The sequence below is a fragment of the Gorilla gorilla genome, chromosome 8 (assembly GCF_029281585.2).
Source record: "Gorilla gorilla gorilla isolate KB3781 chromosome 8, NHGRI_mGorGor1-v2.1_pri, whole genome shotgun sequence".
Classification (NCBI taxonomy): Eukaryota; Metazoa; Chordata; class Mammalia; order Primates; family Hominidae; genus Gorilla; species Gorilla gorilla.
This window is the reverse complement of record NC_073232.2, coordinates 99,987,085-100,009,062: the sequence shown is the minus strand read 5'-3', so window position 1 is coordinate 100,009,062 and position 21,978 is coordinate 99,987,085. Positions and strand designations below refer to the sequence as shown.

Sequence of the window (21,978 nt, the reverse complement as noted above, 5' to 3'; positions counted from 1 at the left end):
TGTCCCTCAAAGGGCAAAATCACCCCCAGTTGAGAACCACATATTTAATTATTCCAGCAGTGGAATACACTATATAGCAGTGGGAATGAACAAATTCCAATTGCACACAAACAATATGAATGACTCTCACAAATACAACTCGGAGCAAAAGAAACCAAACACAAAAGATTGTATAACGTAGAATTCCATTTCTAAAAGCTCAAAAACCGGCAAGATTAGTCAGGATGGTTACTGAGGAGAAGGAGGTAGTGACTGGAAGGCCTTTGTGGGATTCAGGTAGTATTCTGTTTCCTAATCTGTGTGCCAGTTATGAAAGTGTGTTCCAGTACACAGATTAGAAAACAGAATACTACCTGAAATACCATCACACAAATTCATTGAGTAGCACACTGAAAATTTATATATTTTTCTGTATGGACTTTATACTTTTAAAGTTTAAAAATGTGGGTCATGACTGCTGCGAAAACAGGGAGCATTCAAAGTGACCGAGGAGGGACCCAGCACCTTTCTAACAGGATGCTAATTCATCCCTCTACAGACCCACCATGGCTCCTTCTGGCCCACCCTGAACTGTAAGACAGAAATCCAGTGTATTCCATTGATGAATGAAAGCTTGTTCCTGGGGAACTTTGTTATCCAGGTGCCAAAGCCAAGAAAGCACCCCACACCACCATTTTCAATTCATACTTGCAAAGCACAGACTTAAAATTGACTTCAGTGTGAAACCAACTTAGAGGGAGACCAAATAAAGGAAGGCTCCCTCCGGTGCTAAAGAAAATAGTAATGGGTCTAGTTCCCAAATCTGAGAGTAAGTCCCTCTTTAGTGCCCAAAGTGACAACTGGACAACTTGTTTGTTACAGAAGCAGAAGATGAGTTGTGCTAATTTGTTTGGGTTCTCGCTCTTGGTTGGAAATCCTCCTGATCAATAACTTGTCCTTGCAGACAGTGGACCATTACAACAGTGGAGACTGTGATGAGAGTGACTTTTTTTTTTTTTTTCAGATAGGTTCTCACTGTTGCTCAGGCTGGAGCGCAGTGGGACAATCATGGTGGCTCACTGCAGCCTTGACCTTCGAGTCTCAAGTGATACTCCCACCTCAGCCTCCCAAGTACCTGGGACTACAGGCACGCACCACCATACCTGGCTAATTTTTGTATTTTTTGTAGAGATGGGGTTTTGTCATGTTGCCCAGGCTGGTCTCGAACCCCTGGACTCAAGCAATCTACCTGTCTCAGCCTCCTGAAGTGCTGGGATTACAGACATGAGCCACTGCATCAGACCTGCTGATTTTTTAAAATATTGATTTATAGGAGTTCTATATATTTTGGAAAACAGTCCTATGTCTCCTATGAGTTACAAATCATCCCCTACGTTTTTGCTTGTCTTTTGACTTTTGTTTTAACACACATAAAAAAAAAATTGGCATGTAATTTTTAAAATGTTTGGTTTTTTATTGATACATTATATTTTACATACTTACAGGGTACATGTGGTAGTTTGTTACATGCATAGAATGTGTAATGATTAAGTCAGGGTATTTGAAGAGTCTGTCACTTTGTGCATTTATTATTTTTATGTGTTGAGAACAATTCCAGTCCTTACTTCCAGCTACTTTGAAATATACAATACATTGTTGTTAACTATAGTCACTCTGCTCTGCTGTAGAACGATAGAACTTATTATAACTTTTATCTAATTGTATCTGTATCTGTTAACCTATCTTTGTTCATCTCCCCACCCTAACCAATTTTCCCAGCCTCTAGTATGTATCATTCTTCTCTCTACCTTGATGATATCAAGTTTTTTAGCTCCTGCATATGAGTGAAAACACGCAAATGTTTGTCCTTCTGTGCCTGGATTATATCACTTAATATAATGATCTCCAGTTGCATCCATGTTGCTGCAAATGACATGATTTCATTCTTTTTTATGGCTGAATAGTATTCCATTGTAAACATATACCACATTTTCTTTATCCATTTGCCTGTTGATGGACACCTGGGTTTATTCCATGTCTTTCCTATTGTGAATAGTGCTGCAATAAACATGTAAATGTAGGTATCTCTTTGATATACTGATTGCTTTTCCTTTGAATAGATACCCGTAGTGGAATTGATGGACTGTATCATAGTTCTGTTTTTAGTTTTTTGAGAAATCTCCATTTGTTTTCCATAGTGGCTTTACTAATTTACATTCCCACCAACAGCGTATGAATTCCCTTTTTTCCACATCCGCACCAGTATTACTTTTTTTTTGTCTTTTTACATATTAGCCCTTCTACCTGAGGTGAGGTAGTATCTCATGGTTTTGATTTGAATTTTCCTGACAATTAGTGATGTGGAGCATTTTTTCACATATCTGTTGGCCATTTACATGTCTTCTTTTGAGAACTGTCTATTCATGTCCTTTGCCCACTTTTTAATGGAATTTTTTTTTTTACGCTGCTGGGTTTCTGATATAGTCTGGATATTAGTCCCTTGTCAGAAGATAGTATGCAATATTTTCTCTCATTCAACAGGTTGCCTCTTCATGCTGTTGATTGTTTCCTTTGTTGTGCAGAAGCTTTTTAGTTTAATATAGTTCAATTTGTCTATTTTCGTTTTAGGTGTCTACGCTTTTAAGGTCTTAACCATAAAATATTTGCCTAGACCAACCTCTTGAAGTGTTTTCCCTGTGTTTTCTTCTAGTAGTTTTAAAGTTTGGGGTCTTATATTCACAACTTTAATCCAACTTCAGTTGATTTTTGTATATGGTGAGAGACACGGGTCCAGTTTCAACCTTCTGCGTATGGATAGTCAATTTTCCCAGCACCATCTATTGAAGAGGGTATCCTTTCCCCAGTGTATAGTCTTAGCGCCTTTGTAGAAAATCAGTTGGCTATAAAGATGCAGATTTATTTCTGGGAAAAAAAAGTTTTTATATTCAAAAAAATTTATAGTATCTGAATGTGTATTATACTTAGAAGTGGTCTTCCCCATTCTGTGATTATATAAGATTCATGTTTTTTTCTTGTAGGTCTATGGGTTTCTCAATGCTTAAATCTTTGCTCCATCAAACCTTTTCTTTATAAAATAAATTCTTAAAATGCTTATCTTTATTTACAAGGCTAAGCATATCTTTTTTAAAAAGATTATATTCTCAACTCTGCAATCACAATTTTTAAAAATCTCCATTCTCTGGCAGGTACTGACCTATGATCATAGTTAGAGAGTGGTTCAAAGTACATTCCACACGCATGCATGTAATATAAATCTTACATGGTGGATGCTGTCATTATATAAAGAGATAGTGGGTAGCTTTCCAGTTATAACTTGATAAAGAGTTTTTACTGGACAACATTTTGAAATCATACTGCCTATGAAAATGAAGATCTGGGAAAAGCACACAAAGCTTCTTAGAGGGAGGTGATTGTCTTAATTCTCCATGTTTCTCCTGCACGGGGCTGATGACAGGGCTTGCTGTAGAATTGACTCCTCTTTCATGTCTACTCTGGTTACTAGATGTCAAGCAATTTGATTTCTGTCATTTTTGGTCCAAAAGTATCCTGAAATTTATTTTCCATTCTGATAGTTGCATAGGAGAATTAGAGGAAAAGGACAAATTGTAATTGCTTTTTAGATTCAATACATAGGGGCATATATTTTTCAAAATATTTGTAGTCAAATTCACTTCAAAATAATACAGAAGGAAGAAGAAAGTAAAACAAAGTTGCCATCTTTAAAAAAACACAACTGTAAATCAGAAAAAAAGAATTGCCATTGGCTTGGATTGGATGACTTCCAATCTTTAAAGCTTAGATATCTGCATTAAATGTCTGTCTTTTCATTTTATCTTATTTTTTGAGATGGATTCTCGCTCTGTTGCCCAGGCTGGAGTGTAGTGGCGTGATCTCAGCTCACTGCAGCCTCTGCCTCCCGGGTTCAAGCAATTTTCCTGCCTCAATCTCTGGAGTAGCTGGGATTACAGGAGTGTGCTGCCATGCCCGGCTAATTTTTTTATTTTTAGTAGAGACGGGGTTTCATCTTGTTGTCCAAGTCGGTCTCGAACTCCTGACATCAAGTGATCTGCCTGCCTTGGCCTCCCAAAGTGCTGGGATTATAAGCATGGGCCACCGCATCTGGCCTTTTTTTTTTTTTTTGAGACAGGGTCTCATTCTGTCATCCAGACTGGAGTACAGTGGCACAATCTTGGCTTACTGCAGCCTTGAACTGCTGGGCTCAAGTGATCCTCCCACCTCAGCCTGCCAAGTAGCTGTGTCTACAGGCATGTGCCATCACACCTGGCTTGGCTTTTCTTTTATTTATTGCATTAAAGATGAATAATCTCTGTAAAGATAAGTGCTATATAACGCAACATATTAATTTTTAAACCTAATGAGATAAAGTTGATCAAAATTCATGATCAGATAAACAAAGTCAGGCAATCTATTAGCTTGTGTGGAAAAGGTACAAAGCTTATGAGTTAATTTGATCCATTCTAAGTTTTAGGTGATAATTATGAAACACTTAAGTGGGCAGGATTTCTGCCCTTGAGGTACTTACATATTTCTCCCAGAAATGATAGAATTACACTGAAAACTCACAAAGAAAAGACAGGTCCGTTTTTGGAGGGTTCTTCCAATGTGGGTCCCTAATACTCATGTCTATCAAATGTGACAAGGAAATTATTTTAGATTTAGTCCCACTGGAACCTACAAAGTTCAACAGTGAGATCTGGAGACTTACACTCTAGAGAATTACAAGCTACTTTCTTAAGCCACTTCCTTAATTGTGATATGGGAATCGGGCAAATTTCCAAAGATAAAGTCACCACCGTCAAGAACAGCTCACTAAGAAAGAATGGTCTTCAGGTTTTTCCAGAAAGCGGTCTTCTCATTAGGTAATGGTAAAACAGGACAAGGATAGTAAGCTTTTAAACGTTCCAGCTACATTCCTCATGGAATATTTAATTTTAAATAATTTTAAATATTCCATGAGGAATGTAGTGACCACAGAAGACTGCACTGGCTGGGAAATGGCTTTACATTAAAAAAGAAAGAAAGAAAGAAAGAAAGAAATCTGGAAAGGGAAAATAGCTTTCTGAAGTAGAGAAAACTCATCTGTTACTAACTAGCCGGTGGACCTCAGGCGTGTTACAATGCTTTCATTTGCATGGGGAAGGAATTAGGCTAGGCTGAGGTTCTCAAGCCTGGCTGAACCAAGAAACCTTGTAGCCAGTTTTTGAAGACTGCCTCCATTCCCCAACACAGATCCATTCAATCATATTCACTAGGAGTGAGGTCCAGGCATCAATATTTTGTGAAGCTTAGCAGGGTGGAGAAAAACTGGACTACATAATCTCTAAGGTGGCTCCCAGATCTCACTAAATTAGGAGATGCATTCAGAATAGCAGCGTAATGAATGGAACACAGGGAAGCATAAAATCCATGCAGGTATAAGTAAATCCTAACCAGGGACTTACAACACAACCTATTAGCATGAAATTACATTCTCAAATGAAACTTGGCCCCCCTATACATGAATAATAAATGTGCTTGACTTACAGCAACAAAACCACTCAAGACACAGAAGAATACAAAAGGGATTATGTCATTAACTTATTATAATATTTGTACTTTTTATCCAATTCCAAACTTACAAAATACACACATACCAAGTTTTGAAAATTCAAATATGCGAATCTTTTTAATGCAAACTACAATTCAAAGAGGGTGAAGAGGTAGATTTTCAATTTTTCACTGACAAATATCTAGTTGATATGGTATAAACCAAGAGAATGATTTCATAACTACATATACATTCCTTGTTTTATAGAAGAAAGAGGTAATACTAAATGATAACAGCCAGTGCTAATGCTATGACTAAGAGGGTGTTGTAAGTCATTACTAGAAAAGATTCATTTGAATAGTGTTTTAAAAAGACAAAATAAAGGCCGTCCCTCTTAGGGCCCGCTATTTTGAATTTTAGCCAACAGGGCATAAGATCTTAAACTGCAGTTCCTAGATATGGGTCTTGTAAGAGGAGTCTGTAACTCCTTGAAACCATATGTAAAAACTGTGTATCTGTGTCTGTGTGTGCATACATGCATGTGGGCACACCCATGCATGGAGGTTTCTTACCCTTTTTGGAGTCAAAAACCCCTATGGTCACCTATGGATCCCCTCTCAGAAAAGTGTTTTTAAATGCATAAAACACAAAGGATTGCCAATAAAAGAAAAAGAATTACGGTAACAAAATGCTTTTTAAAAATTATAGCACGGTAATAAATATGCTTCTTTAGCAATGTATTAAATAACAAGAACTAGCTGTCTAGGTAGACAGTTATAATCTTAATTTTGAAGTATTTTTATAACTCTTTTATAGATCTTTTTATAGATCTTAATTTTCTAGTAATAAAGAGCACAGATATTTTGCAATATCTGCAACAATGTAATTTGATATTAAAGTATCTGTGGTTTCTACTGGTTGCCTGTCTTCATAATTGAAGAAAATGCTAAATTTCTGTTACAAGTTATAAAAAAAAAATTACTGCTGGACACAGTGGCTCATATCTGTAATCCCAGCACTTTGGGAGGCCTAGGCAGGAGGATCACTTGAGGCCAGGAGTTCAAGACCAGCCTGGCCAACATGGTGAAATCCCATCTCCACCAAAAATATAAAAAATTAGCTGGGTGTGGTGGCACGTGCCTGTAATCCCAGCTACTCAGAGAGCTGAGGCAGGAGAATCGCTTGGACACAGGAGGTGGAGGTTGCAGTGAGCCAAGATCGTGCCACTGCACTCCAGCCTGGGAGACAGAGCAAGACTTCATCTCAAAACAGAAACTTTTTTTACCCATCCAAGTTCACAACCTTCCTGACTTCTGGGGACTCTAGATACTAAAGAACCTCTGCTCTGTCTTTATCAGTCTTGAAGGGGTTGATTTGTAAGCTTGCAGGAAGGGTAGAACATTAGACCACAAAGCGCTCAATGAGCACTTCATGGACTGGCTCTAGGCCCTGCAGGCATAGAGCCCTGGACAGTCCCAAGATAACATGCAGAAGGAAAAGGGCTCTCTGAGATAGAATGGTAAAGGAGAGCTCTGGGACCTTCTAGAACAAAAATTCAGATATGTCTTACTATTAATTTTATATTTTAATGTTCTGTAGAGTTCCTAAAAGTATTCAGTGACTTAGAAGATTCATAAAGCATAGCAAAAACTCATGAATAGGAAGTGGACAAGAAAAGGGAAAGAACAACCCAGGGGCATAAAACGAAGTGGTACCAAGCATAAAGCTGGTGCAAAAAAAAAAAAAAAAAAAAAAAAGTAAGCCAAAAATTCACTTCTGAGCTTTCTGGCAGCCATCTTGAGGGGGAAAACCTGGATGGTCCCAAAATTCGCAAAGGAATTAGACACACACACACACACACACACACACATGAATACATACACACACAAACACACACACAGCTAAGAAAAATATAACCCTTCTGGTAGTAAAACTAGACAGAAATGTCTCTCTGTGAATTTTTATAAAGAGAATATAAAGAAAATCCCAGGCTGGCACAGTGGCTCACACCTGCAATCCCCAGCACTTTAGGGGGGCAAGGTGGGAGGATCGCTTGAGGCCGGGAGTACAAGACCAGCCTGGGCAACATAGGGAGACCCATCTCTACAAAAACAAAAACAAAGAAAATTCCAGAGATATTTATAAAGGGAATGTTCTAATTAATAAATAATCTGAATAATATCATTACAGTAGACACACTAGTGTTCCACAGAACTTTAAAAAATAATGTTTTAACAAAACAATGACAATACACCAAACACAATTCAATGGGGCTCATGACGTACAGCTAGTACTCAGCTCTCTGAATTCAGACACATAAGAGTTACACGCTGACAGGCCATGGGCCTAAGCATCTTCCAACTGAACACTGGCCCCCACTATATATAGCAGGAGGTGGCAAATTTTTCTTAAAGGATCAGAGAGTATACATTCTCAGCCTTTCAGGCCACACAAAAATACCCATCCTTGCTGTAAAAGAAGCCACAATGTGTAAACGAGTAAGCATGGTACGTTTCGAAAGCTTTATTTATAGACACTAAAATTTTAATTTCATATACTTTTCATAACACAAAATATAATTTTTGCCTTGACTTCTTCCCATCAGTCTTTTAAAAAAATGTAAAAACCATTCCTAGCTTATAGGCCTACCAAAACAGGCAGGTGACTGTGGTTTGGCCCACAGGATATGATTTGCTAACCCCTGGTCTACGGGACCAAATTTCCCCCAAGGTATCTCATTGTCACTGTACCTTTCTCTTTCCTCAAGCCTTGGTCTATAACAACTTTTTTTTTAAGTAGTCACTGCTTCTACATTTGATCTGCAATTATACACAAAGGCAATCAGGATGACATGTAGGCAGACATGGCTTCAGAATTTCTATGTTTAATGGATATAAAAAGGTAATCCAGGATGAACTAGCAGGAAAGAAATGGTGTAGTTCCCATTGTCCTCATTAAAATAAACAGACACAAAAAGGGTAGAAAACCTTGAATGTACAACTTCCTCTACTCCAAGGATCACATATTAGTTTTTTAGAAGCATCCAAAAATATGTGTAATTAGCTAAATCACTTAATTCACGTTACATCATTTATATCACTAGTTCTCCCAATGAAAATGAAGCCATATAATGTTTCACAGCACACAGTTAACTTGGTGCAGTCCAAATAGGAAACCCTTCATACCAAATATCATCCCAATATCCCTGAGCCTCTGTCTGTTCTCAGACAAAACATGGGACTTGGCCACCAAACTTGGCAAACTCAAGTGGTCTCTACTATTACATGGCCCCACAAGAAGACTGCAGGGAATTTACCTCATTTCTTTATTTTAGTGGCCTAATCTATGATTTGTAATACTTGTAACTACCTAATATGTACAGCTACTAGGATAATTGATAACAAAGTATGAATAAGTCTTGATGAGCATGATGAAAGAAAGGTATTATGCATGCCCAGAGGAACTCCGCTATAATACAGGGAGGTAGCAATTACCCGTATGGCAATACCACGTGCATAAAATTGAGTCTCCTGAAATGTGTAACTTCAATCAGAAGATGCTCAAAGCCACACAATTACAGTGTTCAACCCAGGTCTCAGCTGCCCCTCCTAACACTAGCCCTGTTGGTGTTCCACTGTAGGCTGTACTTTGCTACCTATCTGTATTTTCTTTATATTTTTTCTCAATTGGTTCTGGTTATTAGGCTGTGTATATAAAACAATCTCCCTGAACCACGAAATATTAGAATTCTGTGCTGAGCAATGGAAATGCTGATGAAACCTCTAGTACATCCAGAGAACAGGCCCATAGCCTGTGGGGCTTTGGGAACTTGTAACTCATGAATGCTCGACTGTGCAGCACTCACATAATGAACAAGGCTGGGTGTAGAGTTATGTGTAAGTCACTGCAATTATTTCTAAAATCACTTATTCTTGAGTGTATGCATTCACCCACTAGAACACTGAAGCCTTGTATTCTTAAGGTGAAATGTTGGGTTCAATTCCAAAGACTACTGTTCCTAAAACTGGCCACAGAGCCTCATCCAAACTAACATTTATTGCCTTTTAACAGCATTTGCTAAAATCCACATCTTCTAAAGATTACACAACATTACAAAAAGCCCCTAAGGAAATCCCTTTCAAAGTGCCTGCATCATCCTTTTAGCCTGCAAAGACAAAATTAAAATGCATGTTTAAATAATCAAAAGATCCTTTTGCATTCTCACAGTCATAGTATCCATTATATGTTATTTTAACTGAAGAAAAAAAAAAGAATGATTGAAAACATGGCACTTGTGTTCCAGCTCTGCCACTTAGGGTTATGCATCCTGAGGCAAGTTACTTAGTCTCTACAAGCTCAGAGTTCTCTACTGTAAAGCAGGGATAAGAACTACTTCATAGGTTATTGTGAGGATGAGATGGGATACTGTATGGATAGTCCCTGGATAAATGCTTGTTCCCTTCTTCTATTTGCGGAACCCTGTTGGGTACACAAGGTGCCTTCCTGAATCCCAAGGGATGTTATTATGACAACAAGGATTAATAACACAGTGTGATGTGTAAGAGACTTTTTGAGTCACAGCCTCAACACTGACAAGAAAATGGAAGAAACTGGGTATTTTTGATGACCCAGATTTTTCCATTCCCTAAATGTGACTAACTGTGCAGAGACAACACAACCTTTAGACAGAATTTTGTATCCCACTGTGAAGACACAAATTCTGTGATTCAACTTCTATGCAGTCACCATGATTCTTTTTATTTAAATAATGCAGCTCCTCTCCAGTAAAAGACTTCGATTTCATCCCCTGAAATACACCCAGCCAATGCTGCTCTCCTCAGCATGAGTGTGTGTGTGTGTGTGTGTGTGTGTGTGCTCCATCTTTTTATGCAATCATCTCCTGAGAATGGGAATATGAACCTTCCTAGTACCTATCGCTGAAACACTAGCCCAGGATTGCTGAAAAACTTGGACTTCCCTTACCTATGTGTTAGAAGGAGACAACGCTCCCTAATTTTTCTTCCAAACACCAAGGAACATACCTTTTACAATCCCATGATTTCTAGGCACTCCTCATTGATCGGTTGACAACATCCTTCAGCGTTGACCTCGAACTGGGTCAAATTTTTATGTGAAAAATGCACTGGTGTTCTAGTTTCTTTTTTATTATCTACAAATCATATTAATATTACAACTTGGTTCAAGTATTGCAGCTAGTGGAAACAAATTATTCTGTTCACGTTTGCTGAATACTGACATAGCCGTAAGGCTAGGCAATAAAAACTATTACCCATACAGGTTGAGTCTGAGAACAAATAAAATTTATTTTCCAATTATTCACCTCATGTTACCATAAAGAAAGAAATGCGTGTGATAGTGAGGGTAACATGTATTTGCCAATTTATGCCACTTACTCTTTTTTAATAAAAGTGCTGGGGAATGCTTCTCAATAGAATTCATCATTATTATCTTGAGATACTAGCAGTAGACAGCTGCCAGAATATTTTACAAATGAAGCAGTAATACATTACTAGTTACCTAATCTAGCTGTGTTGGCTACATGGCATGAAGTGTCATTGCCTCTATGAAATAAACATCTTATTAACTACAGAGAAGCTAATAAGATTCTAACTTCTCCTTTGGGTGACTCTCTAAAGACCCATTTCAGTTAAATGAGTTCCCTTTGGACTATTTATTCACAAACTTGCTTCGCGAGATGGTGAAGAGTCAATGAGTTAACCTACAGGTCAGTGCTCAATAAATCGTGGCAATGAACAGAATACAACAGAGTAGGAATTTTCTAACAACACATGCTCTAAAAAAAGAAACTTCAGATAAATAACGCACATTCCACAATCGGAATTTTAATGTCTAGGCTTTATTTGATGTCTTCTTATTCTGTTAGCTAACTTAAAGGTCAAATGAAAAATTATTTTAGTTATGATTTGGTTATTTTTTAGTAACTACTCAAAACATTGTTGTACTAGTGACCCAATGGCCCAAGAGCCATAATTACTCATATACTTTAGGAAAACACTCTCTATTGGGAGTCAGCAATTTAGGTCCTGGGAAGACCACACATGGTTACTATAATCGACTTCATAGTACTTTGCAAACTTAGGAAGCAATGGAAATGGATAGATTTAGAGGTAAAACTGAACTGAGGCTTTGGCGTATAACTGAACTTGGTCCAGCCTTTACCAAATACAACTTTATCTGCATTGCATGCTATCTAATCAATGGCATCCCTTTTTTTAATAAAACAAACCACTTGAGAAGGTTTAAGGAAGACTGAGTGAGGTGGGAAAGGGTTGAATTTTCTAAAGAGAAACAGTCCGGCCAATCAAAAATATTTCAAAACAGTCAAGTTACATCTTTCAAATACTGCTTTTTGGTCTGTATTTTCTGTCCCCAGAATGCCACAACAAAATGCTAAAGCTAAGTCAGAATGTAATAAACCAACTGGGAGGAAGTTTTGTTTATGGAAAATATTTCTTGTTGAATGAAAGAGGAAATAAAGCTGTAGAAAATAGGCAGGGTCACTTTCAAAGAGCACGTGATAAAGAGAGAAGTGGTAAGCGTGTGGTAGGGTGATCAGAGTTCTAGCTTAGTGGAAGTATCCCCACCCAGACAAGCCAAAGAATGGCCATAGATCCTGGCACAGCTCTTAACGCTGTATATCAACTGTCATATAAAGAGCTTAAAGGTGACCTCCTAATTTTCCTTCCAGAAGTAAAATACTAGAATTATTTTTAAACACACACACACATTTTTAAAGTAGAGACAGCCTTAATATAGAGTAAATAATGTTCAACTTAGTAGAAAAATGAATGAGGAAATGTAAGAAAAGTCAATTGGGAATTTTATTGCTTTTAGCTCAAGGCCACTGCAAGACTTACCGGGCAGAACGTTGATAATATAAAGGTGCGGGTGGAGTGCTTCAATTACAAAAGGCAAATGCTGTGTTTAGAATAGGCTTAAAGACAGTCAACAGACTACAAACTATAATTAAAGAATATAAGGCTTTGGTAGCTATTGTTAATTATGACAAATAGAGATCCTGGTTTGGTCATTCAATAAATATTGTTGAGTGAGTGAGGTAAACAAATATATACGTGAGGATTTTGACAGGAACTGAAAAAGGAAAGGATTTTAGAGAGCTTAAGGAAACAAAGTAATACACATGGGACCCCCAGCAGAGGGCCAAAAAGTTAATTCAGGTTTTTAACACTAGCAAATGTATGAAAATAAAATCATCACTAATGCTTGAGTTGCTTACTTTGCTGGAAATTGGGAAGGCATGAATTATTCATAAATTAATAATGACTGGAGGAGGGTGTAGAAGAATAAAGTTTATAGGGATAAAATCTCAGATTTTCTTCTGGGTAGTTTAAATCCATAAAGTCTACAAATGTCTTTAAAAGCACACACCCAACATAAAATTGTTTTAAAAAAGTAATTGTGGTATGAGACTGGATATAGATGCTTGGTGGATAAAAATCAATACTTTTCATAATAAATCAATAATAAAACATAAAGCAGGTGTTAACTAGACATTTAAATCAAATATTGACTAGCAGAGAAATTATCACTACGAATGATGCAGCATTTGACATATTTATGTAACTGTTATAAAAAATCTTTATTGTCACAGTCTATATGCATTTATTGCCAAAAGTTAATATTTGATGCTATACAGATTGAGTTTGTCATGTTTATATTACAGTCGTGCTTGCACAATATCAATTACAGCAAAATCAACTTCAGTAGTAAATTTGAAATGCAGAAAGGGATGCTGATAAGATTTTAAAGGAAGTCACGTCAGTCAACTGATGGAATCCATTTTATACACCACGTGTCATCAGAGGCAACTTATATTTCAAGTTTTAATACAGTGGCTCTTTTGTACAGAGAAAAAATATTTTCATCTTGTGCACCAATTTATTGTTTGTTTGTTTTGTTGAGGTTTTTTGAGACAGGGTCTCACTCTGTCACCCAGGCTGGAGTGTAGTGGCATGATCATGGCTGACTGCAGCCTTGACCTCCAGTACTGGGGCGATCCCACCTCAGCCTCCTGGATAGCTGGGACTACAGGCCCGCGCCACCACACTTGGCTAATTTTTTGCATTTTTGTAGAGACAAGGTTTTGCCATGTTGCCCAGGCTGGTCTCAAACTCCTGCGCTCAAGTGATCCGCCCACCTCAGCCTCTCAAAGTGCTGGGATTACAGGCATGAGCCACCACACCCAGCCAATTTACTGTAAATTTTTCAAAAATGTGGTGATCAAAAAGACAGGAAAAAGGAACAAGAAGACAAAATTTATAACAAATTCAATGCTTATGATAAACCAATTAACCTTTCGGGAAAGCTTTAATCTTTATTAAAAGAGAAGCAAAGCAAGCTTGGGTACCAGTCTGAGTTCTGAAACAGGGAGTAGTGTCCTGCCCCTGGTGCTGAGCTTGGGGAAGAGGGAGGCCAAATAGCCCTGGGGGCTCTGAAAGCAGAGGGCATTGGATGTGCTTCTGATCTCAGAGGAAAAGAGGGTGGGTTTCAGCAGCCCCCAGAGCTCCTCCAAGTCCCTGCATGGTCACAGCAAAGTAGGAACCTAGTTCCCACACTCCTGGGAGTAGTGGGGACATGTCAAGGACCTTAACTAGTCCCACCAAATTCATCCCCCATAACCTCAGAGTTGTGCTGGAGTAACAAAACGGCCTCAGGGTACCCAGGAGAGCATGAAAGAAGTAAGGAGAGTTGTTTAAACTGAAGGGGCCTTTCAGACAAGAACGCACTTGAAATTGGACCAACACTAAGGATTGGACAGGACAATGCACATCTCTAAGGATGTCTGCATAGGAAGAGACCACCAAGACAAGGTGAGCACTCCCCACTCCACACTGTAGCACATCCCAGGGAAAAAGGATTAAATCAAAGATTTTTGACTAGCTATCTGACTGGAGTTCATGTTTATAAAGTACTCCTTTTATGAGAGAGACACAGGTCTGGTAAGGTGTGATAGGAGATGTTAATGATTCACAGGAATCTAGAAAGGGTAGAGGTCTCTGTTTCCAGCAGTGATGGGTAGGTTATTCAGATTGATGCTTCCACTGAAAATAACTATAAATGCTAGTAATAATATAAAATAGTCAAATTTAAAACAACAGGATGAGCACGGTGGCTCATGCCTGTAATCCCAGCACTCTGGGAGGCCAAGGCAGACAGATCACTTGAGGTCAGGAGTTCAACACCAGTCTGGCCAACATGGTGAAAACCCGTCTCAACTAAAAATACAAAAATTAGCCGGGTGTGGTGGTGCGCACCTGTAATCCCAGCTACTAGGGAGGCTGAGGCATGAGAATCGCTTGAACTTGGGAGGTGGAGGTTGCAATGAGCCAAGATCACGCCAACAGCACTTGAGCCTGGGTGACAGAGCAAGACTCCATCTAAAAAAAAAGAAAAAAGAAAAAAAAATTAAAACAACAAATAGCTGACAAAATAGGAAGAAACTACTAGGCCAAAATCTGGAAGAAAGCAAGAACTCAAAGAGATAAGTAAGCAGAGAGGCACTTTTATCCTTATGGGGCATATTTGCTGAGAGGAGCATACATGAACCGATTTTGACAGCTTCACTGAGAGAGGTGGAACAGAAATCAAAGCCCAGAACCCACTCAAGTGAAAAGAAAAAAAGGTCTTCCTCAAGTTAAGCTGGGCTCCTAAACCCTACACTCTAAAAATAAGGGTGAACCAGAATAAACCTACCTCCCACTCAGAGAGACGGCAATGACAATTGTCTTGGCATAGAAAGTGAGTATAAAAGGGGAGGGTGGTCCCTGGGAAGTTGTATTCACAAGCTGGCTCTCATGTGCAAAATAGCAATCCAAATTCACATCACCTAAGTCTTTAAAAAGTGGTAAATTCAGGCCGGGCACGGTGGCTCACGCCTGTAATCCCAGCACTTTGGGAGGCCGAGGCGGGCAGATCACGAGGTCAGGAGATCAAAACCATCCTGGTTAACACGGTGAAACCCCGTCTCTACTAAAAATACAAAAAGTTAGCCGGGCGTGGTGGCAGGCACCTGTAGTCCCAGCTACTCGGGAGGCTGAGGCAGAAGAACGGCGTGACCCCGGAAGGCAGAACTTGCAGTGAGCCGAGATCACGCCACTGCACTCCAGCCTGGGTGACAGTGCGAGACTCTGTCTCCAAAAAAAAAAAAAAAGTGGTAAATTCAAGTTAAAGGAGTCCTAGGCTAGGAGTGGGGCCAGACACCTGGCAGAAACAAAAGAAAATCCTCTCTGAAAACAAAGTCATTCATCCTAGGCCTGAAGGAATCTCTACAAGCAATTTTTCAGCAGTAATGACAAATACCCAGTCAAAAATAACCAAGCACACAAAGAGAAGAGGGGAGAGTGAGGAATCTAGGAAAAAATGTGGATCCTAAGAGCAAATACATCATCTAATGAATTCTCTAGCCATTTACTCATTCATTTATTCAATGAATATTGAACACCTAATCTGTGCCAGGATCACTGTCAGGTGCTAGGCATATAAGCTGTTCCAAGTGTCATATGAACAAATCACCTAGGGGCTAATAGAACAGTTGAACTAGTGTTATATTTATGTTTATTTACCTTTAGTTTCTGCATTTTCCTAAGACTTCCAAACACAAAGACTAATGAGTGCCCATTACTATTTAGTGATAGATTTTGAAATAAACAGAAATCTCCTAGGACTGAGATTGACATCATTGATGCCTTTCCCAGACTCTAATTCCCTAAAAGTTCCATGTTAGAGGTAAGCCTAATTATCCCCTCAGCAAACCAGAGCCACATGCATCAACAGAAAAGTGATAAAAGACAAAGATAACTATCTCAAAGAGACATATAACTGAGTTAACCACATTTATCTTTTAACCGCACCAAAGTCCAAACAGATGATCTAATAAATGGCGATGGCATGAATTGGCAAACACTAATTTTAAGGTGCACATAGGAATAGTTGAAGGCACAGGAAGGGTGGAGAGAAGTTAGTCCAATATTTACTTTATGCATGGATTATCTTTCTTGGCCAAAGTTGTTGGCAAAAACTCACTGATACTCTGGTACCTCTACCAGAGGTCAACCAGTGTCTTCTATCCAGCCTATCACAATAAGAATTCAAATTGTCACCTCTATATTTCTGCATTTGTTTTTCCTTATTAAACATTCTGGCTGGCCAAGCACAGTGGCTCAAGCCTGCAATCCTAATACTTCGGGAGGCCAAGGCAGGAGGATCTCTTCAGCTCAGGAGTTCAAGACTGGCCAGAGCAACAGAGTGAGACCTCATCTCTACCAAAACAGCAACAACAAAAACTTTAAAAGTTAGCCAGGCATGATGGTGTGCACCTGTAGTACTAGGTACTTGGGAGGCTGAGGCAGCAGGATCACTTGAGCCCAGGAGGTCGAGACTGCAGTGACCCATTATAGCAGCACTGCACTCCAGCCTGTCTCAAAACAAAACAAAAATATTCTGGCTGTTGTCATTTACTGAGTCTTCAAAACAGTATGATGTGTGCTGTTTTTTCTTTTTATGTATGCCAAACCATGACAGTATAGTTTAATACAAATGAAATAGCTACTGCATATGAAGCACTAACTCTGGGTCTGGCACTGAGCAAGACAATTTTTAGGAGTTACTTACTTTTCACGACAATTGTAAGGGGAAAGTTATTATTACCCACATTTTACAGATGAGAAAACTTTGGGCCAGAGCAGTTACATCCTGAAACAGAAGTACGGGGGGGGTCAAGAGCATGAGTTTTGAAGCTGGACAGACCTGAATTTCAGTAGTGCCCTGCCCCTGGTATTTCTCCTCCCCCGAAGACAAAGCTGTTTCCTGAGATGAGAGCTACTGTGGGGATGAGATGTCTGAGATGTCTGAGTGTCTGGCCTCTAGGAAATGCTTTTTGTCCCTCCCTCCAGTGGTTGCTCATCTAGAATTCATGTCTTGCCTTTGGTAGTGTCTTTATATAGTTTTAAAAGTAATTACTTCTGGCTGGGGGCAGTGGCTCAAGCCTGCAATGCCAGCACTTTGGAAGGTCAAGGTGGGTGAATCACCTGAGGTCAGGAGTTCGAGACCAGCCTGACCAACGTGGCAAAACCCCGTCTCTACTAAAAATACAAAAATTAGCTGGGCATGGTGGTACACACCAGTAGTGCCAGCTACTCGGGAGGCTGAGGCAGGAGAATTGCTTGAACTCGGGAGGCGGAGGTTGCAGTGAGACGAGATCGCTTCTCTGCACTCCAGCCTGGGTGACAGAGCGAGACTCCATCTCAAAAAAAAAAAAAAAAAAAAGTGGCTACTTCTAGAAAAATAATGTTATACTGTGCACAATTCTGAAAATAAGGAAAAGGGAATTAGCAGGGCATGATGGTGGTGCCTGTAATCCCAGCTACTTGGGAGGCTGGGGCAAGAGAATGGCTTGAACCCAGGAGGCGGAGGTTGCAGTGAGCTGAGATCATGCCACGCTACTGCACTCCAGCCTGGGTGACAGAGTGAGACTCTGTCTCAAAAAAAGAAAGAAAGAAAGAAAATAAATAAGGAAAAGGTTGATAATCCCTTACATCTATGGAGAGCGCTGTGGTTTTCAGTATCTTTTCACTCCTTTCCAATTGTTTTCTTATTTGATCCTTCGGAAATAACTTAATATCTCAGTCAATGTTTTCACATTGGGTGTCTCCAGAACATAACAGCACTGTCTGTGGGCCTTGAAAAATGTTAATCCAGGAAATGATGTAAGAGGAAAGGCCCAGGCCTTTGCCTTCCCTTCTTTCCAGTCCCCTAGAGGCAGTCTGTCCCTTTCCCTCTCCTAGGTGTCTATGTGTGTGTATAGTGGGTGGCGGTGGGAGGGTAGCCAGGGTTGGAGGTAAGTGAGGGGTGGAAGGGATGAAGGGATGAATGTGACTGGTAGCTGTTTCTTTGGTTTCCATGGTAAAGATGCATAGCACAGAAGGAATGTGCTACCTTCCTTTATAAAAGAACACTTAATTTATTTTTTCTAAAGCTTATGAAAAAGTCATCCTACACTCTTTCATTTAAACCAAAACTATCTACTCTTCCTAGAGTGGTCTGAACTGAAAGGCAATATTCATCCAGAGAGTGTGGCCAAAAAAACCTGGAAAAGAGGTATCTCCTTTTCCGCCTCCCCCACCCAGTATACCACCTGGCATACAGTAGGTGCTCAACAAATATTTGAAGTTACTGTAGTGGCTGCTGTGTGTATTAACTGTCCTCTGTTGACAGTGCAGTAAACAATGTCATGATTCCTATAAGACCGTAAAAGATCAGCTCAGTCTCACTCCTAGGCTAGCTTGTGAGGTCAGCAATACTTATCAAATAATTGATTAGTTCAGAGGTCACACAAGCGGACAGATTTTGCTTTGGCCTGCAAGGTTTCAAAACACATTTTGAATGAACATTCAAAGCTTGAGAGATTCCACATGCATTTACAGCTGGCTTGCTGTAAATAGTACCGATAGTACCTATCTAGGCCTTTTGGGAACTTGGGTTGGTGCCTGGGTTATAACTGCATTAGACTAAATCAAAATTCAGAAAAGTTCTATTTCAGTTAGCTGTTTCAGGAGTTAATTTAATGCTGTATAAAACAGACACACACATACACCCACCTAACAAAAAATAGAAGGTTCAGAATGTGTAAATACAAAAACCAAACCCTCCGGCCCTCAAATTTCTCACTGCTTCTGACTGTGCAGAGCCCCCGCAATTGATTTGTAATGACCCTGTTCTGAAACCCTCCTCTTCCTGGGCACCTGCCGACTGGAGGCATCAAGAGGAGAGACCACCTCGTCCCTTTCTAATGCTTGACAAAGTCCCCCATCACAACTGAGAAGGAATTCTTGATGCAAGCAGGAAGGTGGGAATTAAAACCCCATTGATATAAAAAGCTACTGGCACAGCGGCTTGCCATTTAGAAGACACTATTTAGGATTTTACAAAAATTAATCGCATTAAATAGGAACAAAATACAAGTGATTTTCATTTATTATTTCAAAAATATGTTACAACGCTGAGAGTCCCCCACTTAAAAATTACTCCTGAGAAAGGCAGCTGGATTTTGATAAATGTCCCTTCCCAAATTGATGCCACCTACACCCTGGACCCTCCTGCTGGTCCAGTATGGTCCCTGGAGCCACAGAGCCCCCACCCTATTCTCTTGCTGCTCAAATGACCCTTCTAGCCCTGCATGGCCCCTCCACACTCCTTCCCCACTTCTTGGCTTTATATTTTGGCTTTTTTTAAACCTCTCCCCGGCCCACCACAAATACACCTCAAAGATATTTCGGTAATACACATTATATAAGAATAAACATTTATCAGGCACCTACTATGTGTCCATTGCAAGTCTACCTACTAGAGAGAGGTCAACCCATTCAGTAACCAGTACAATCATCTGAGGCTTGCAGGGTGGTGGCTGAAGATAGAATGTTCAGCGGCCAAACTGCTGAGTAGGATTTTATCAAGGCTTGCTGACCACATCTGACGTGGCCCCAGTGCTGTCTAGAAGGCGCCATCCAACTCTAAGAGTCTATGATTACTGCTCCCGGTTTTTTTTTTTTTTTTCAGTTTATTGGGGTATAATTGACAAACAGAACTGCTGCCATTTTTAAGAATGCAAAATTTATAGGTGCCCATGTTGCTGGGAAAGAAACTTTTCTCTTTGACACGCCCTCATATTTCCCATTAAAGGAGGACGCTCAGATTATTAATTCTGGGTAAAAGTGTGCCTCCTCAACACAGTCCCCTCATCTTACTCCACCAAACCGAGGGGCACCCTCACCCCTCATTACTGAACTCGAGATGCCACCCGATGCCGAAATCAAGCTAGAGGGCTAAATCCCGCCAGTGTAGAAATGCAATTTCCTCCAGTTTGCTTCGATAATTGCAGTTTCCTCTATGAAAGTCCGTCATTAAAGCCCACTCCAAGGAAGTTCCCATAGACAAAACCCCAGCGACCAGACCTGGCAGAACGGGAGTCAGCTCGATCTGCTCCGAGACCCTACAGAAGAAAAGGCGGGTCTGGAAGAGCTCTTGGGAAAGAAAGGGGATTTCCTGTCCCTGGTCCTGGATCTAGATCCGCACCCACTTGAGAAGCTCGGGAGGTCTCTCGCGGGCGCGGCGACCCCAAGGAGCGCAGATGCCCAGAGTCGCGGGGTGGAGAGGGGCTGCGGGGCGAGGGCTGCCCCGGGAATTCCACACAGAGCCTCTTTCTCCTGCTTCCCTCCGTGCCCCACTCTTACTCCTCCTTCCTCTCCTCCTCCCGACGCCCCCTCCCGGGGAGGGTGGGACCCAAGTGCCGGGGAATTGGGGGTTGGGGGTCGACGCGTGCAGCGCGATGGCGGGGAGGGAAGCCGGCGCCTGGAAGCCTACCGTCTTTTGCTTCTTGATCCCTGACATGCTGCCTGGCTGCGGCGGAGCCCGGGTCCCGGGAGCAGAGACCGAAGAACGCAGGGACGGCGGCGGCGGCGGCGGCGGCAGCAGCAGCAGCAGCAGCAGCAGCGGCTGCCGGACTCCCGGGAAGGAGGTATAAAAAGGCTCCGCAGACACGTCGCACTTCCCTTGACCAGCCCCCTTCTCCTACTCCTCCTCCCGCCACGCTCCTCTCCGCCCCGTCGGTTCCGCAAGCAGCGCCCAGCCTTGGGGACCCGGCCGCCGCCGCCTGGGCGGGGTCCCCGGCCCGGCCCCTACTCGCGGGCGCGCGCTCCGCCAGTCCCGGTCCTCGGCGAGACCTTGCAGCGGAGCGGCAGATGGCACGCCCGGCACGCGGCCTGGGGTCAAGTTCACCCCGCCCGCCCCACCCCCAGAGGGTCCCAGAGCGTCCTCTACTCCCCTCACCAGCCTCCCGCGCCTCTTCAGGGAAGTCTTCCTGCCTCTAGGACCTAAGAGCTTATTTGGTTAAGGGCAAGGATGCTTGAAGCCGCCAGGTTTGTTGGCAGGATCCTCATATGCAGTAGTAAAAACGAAGGTTCACACTCATGGATCCTTACAATGCACTCCGCTGGGCTCTGCCTTAATTCTCATGGGCCCCCTCCATCCTGCCCCGACCCCGGGCAGCAAGTCCTACTATCTTCCCGTTTTACAAACGAGCAATTGAGGCTTTCAGACTTTGCCAAGATTATACTCCAAATGAGGGGATTCAAACCCAGGCTGTCAGCCTCCGCAGTGCATGCTTTCTTCACCAGCATTATTACACATGGTGATAACTCCCAAGGTTCACAGCTTGTCTGTTCACTATGCATCATGCTGAGGGGCTTCCATGCACTTCCTCCATTCCCGCTCACAACAGTATCGTCAGGTTACAGGTATGGGCCTGTGGAGGCACGGCCCCTCCTCACAACGTCAAGCAAGTGGCAATGGCCAATGGAAGCCCAGCAACTTGT

At 41.2% G+C, this 21,978-nt stretch overlaps 1 protein-coding gene across 1 annotated transcript in view; it reads right to left on the bottom strand.

Moving 5' to 3' along the window:
- Window positions 1–21,330, bottom strand: part of PAPSS2 (3'-phosphoadenosine 5'-phosphosulfate synthase 2) — an 88,148-nt gene extending 66,818 nt beyond the window's left edge. Inside the window, exon 1 of the mRNA XM_004049734.5 lies at window positions 20,969–21,330. Within this exon, the coding sequence (XP_004049782.1) occupies window positions 20,969–20,995 (27 nt within the window). The 5' untranslated portion in view covers window positions 20,996–21,330. The remainder of the gene's footprint in view (window positions 1–20,968) is intronic.
- Between the last annotated feature and the right edge of the window lie 648 nt (window positions 21,331–21,978).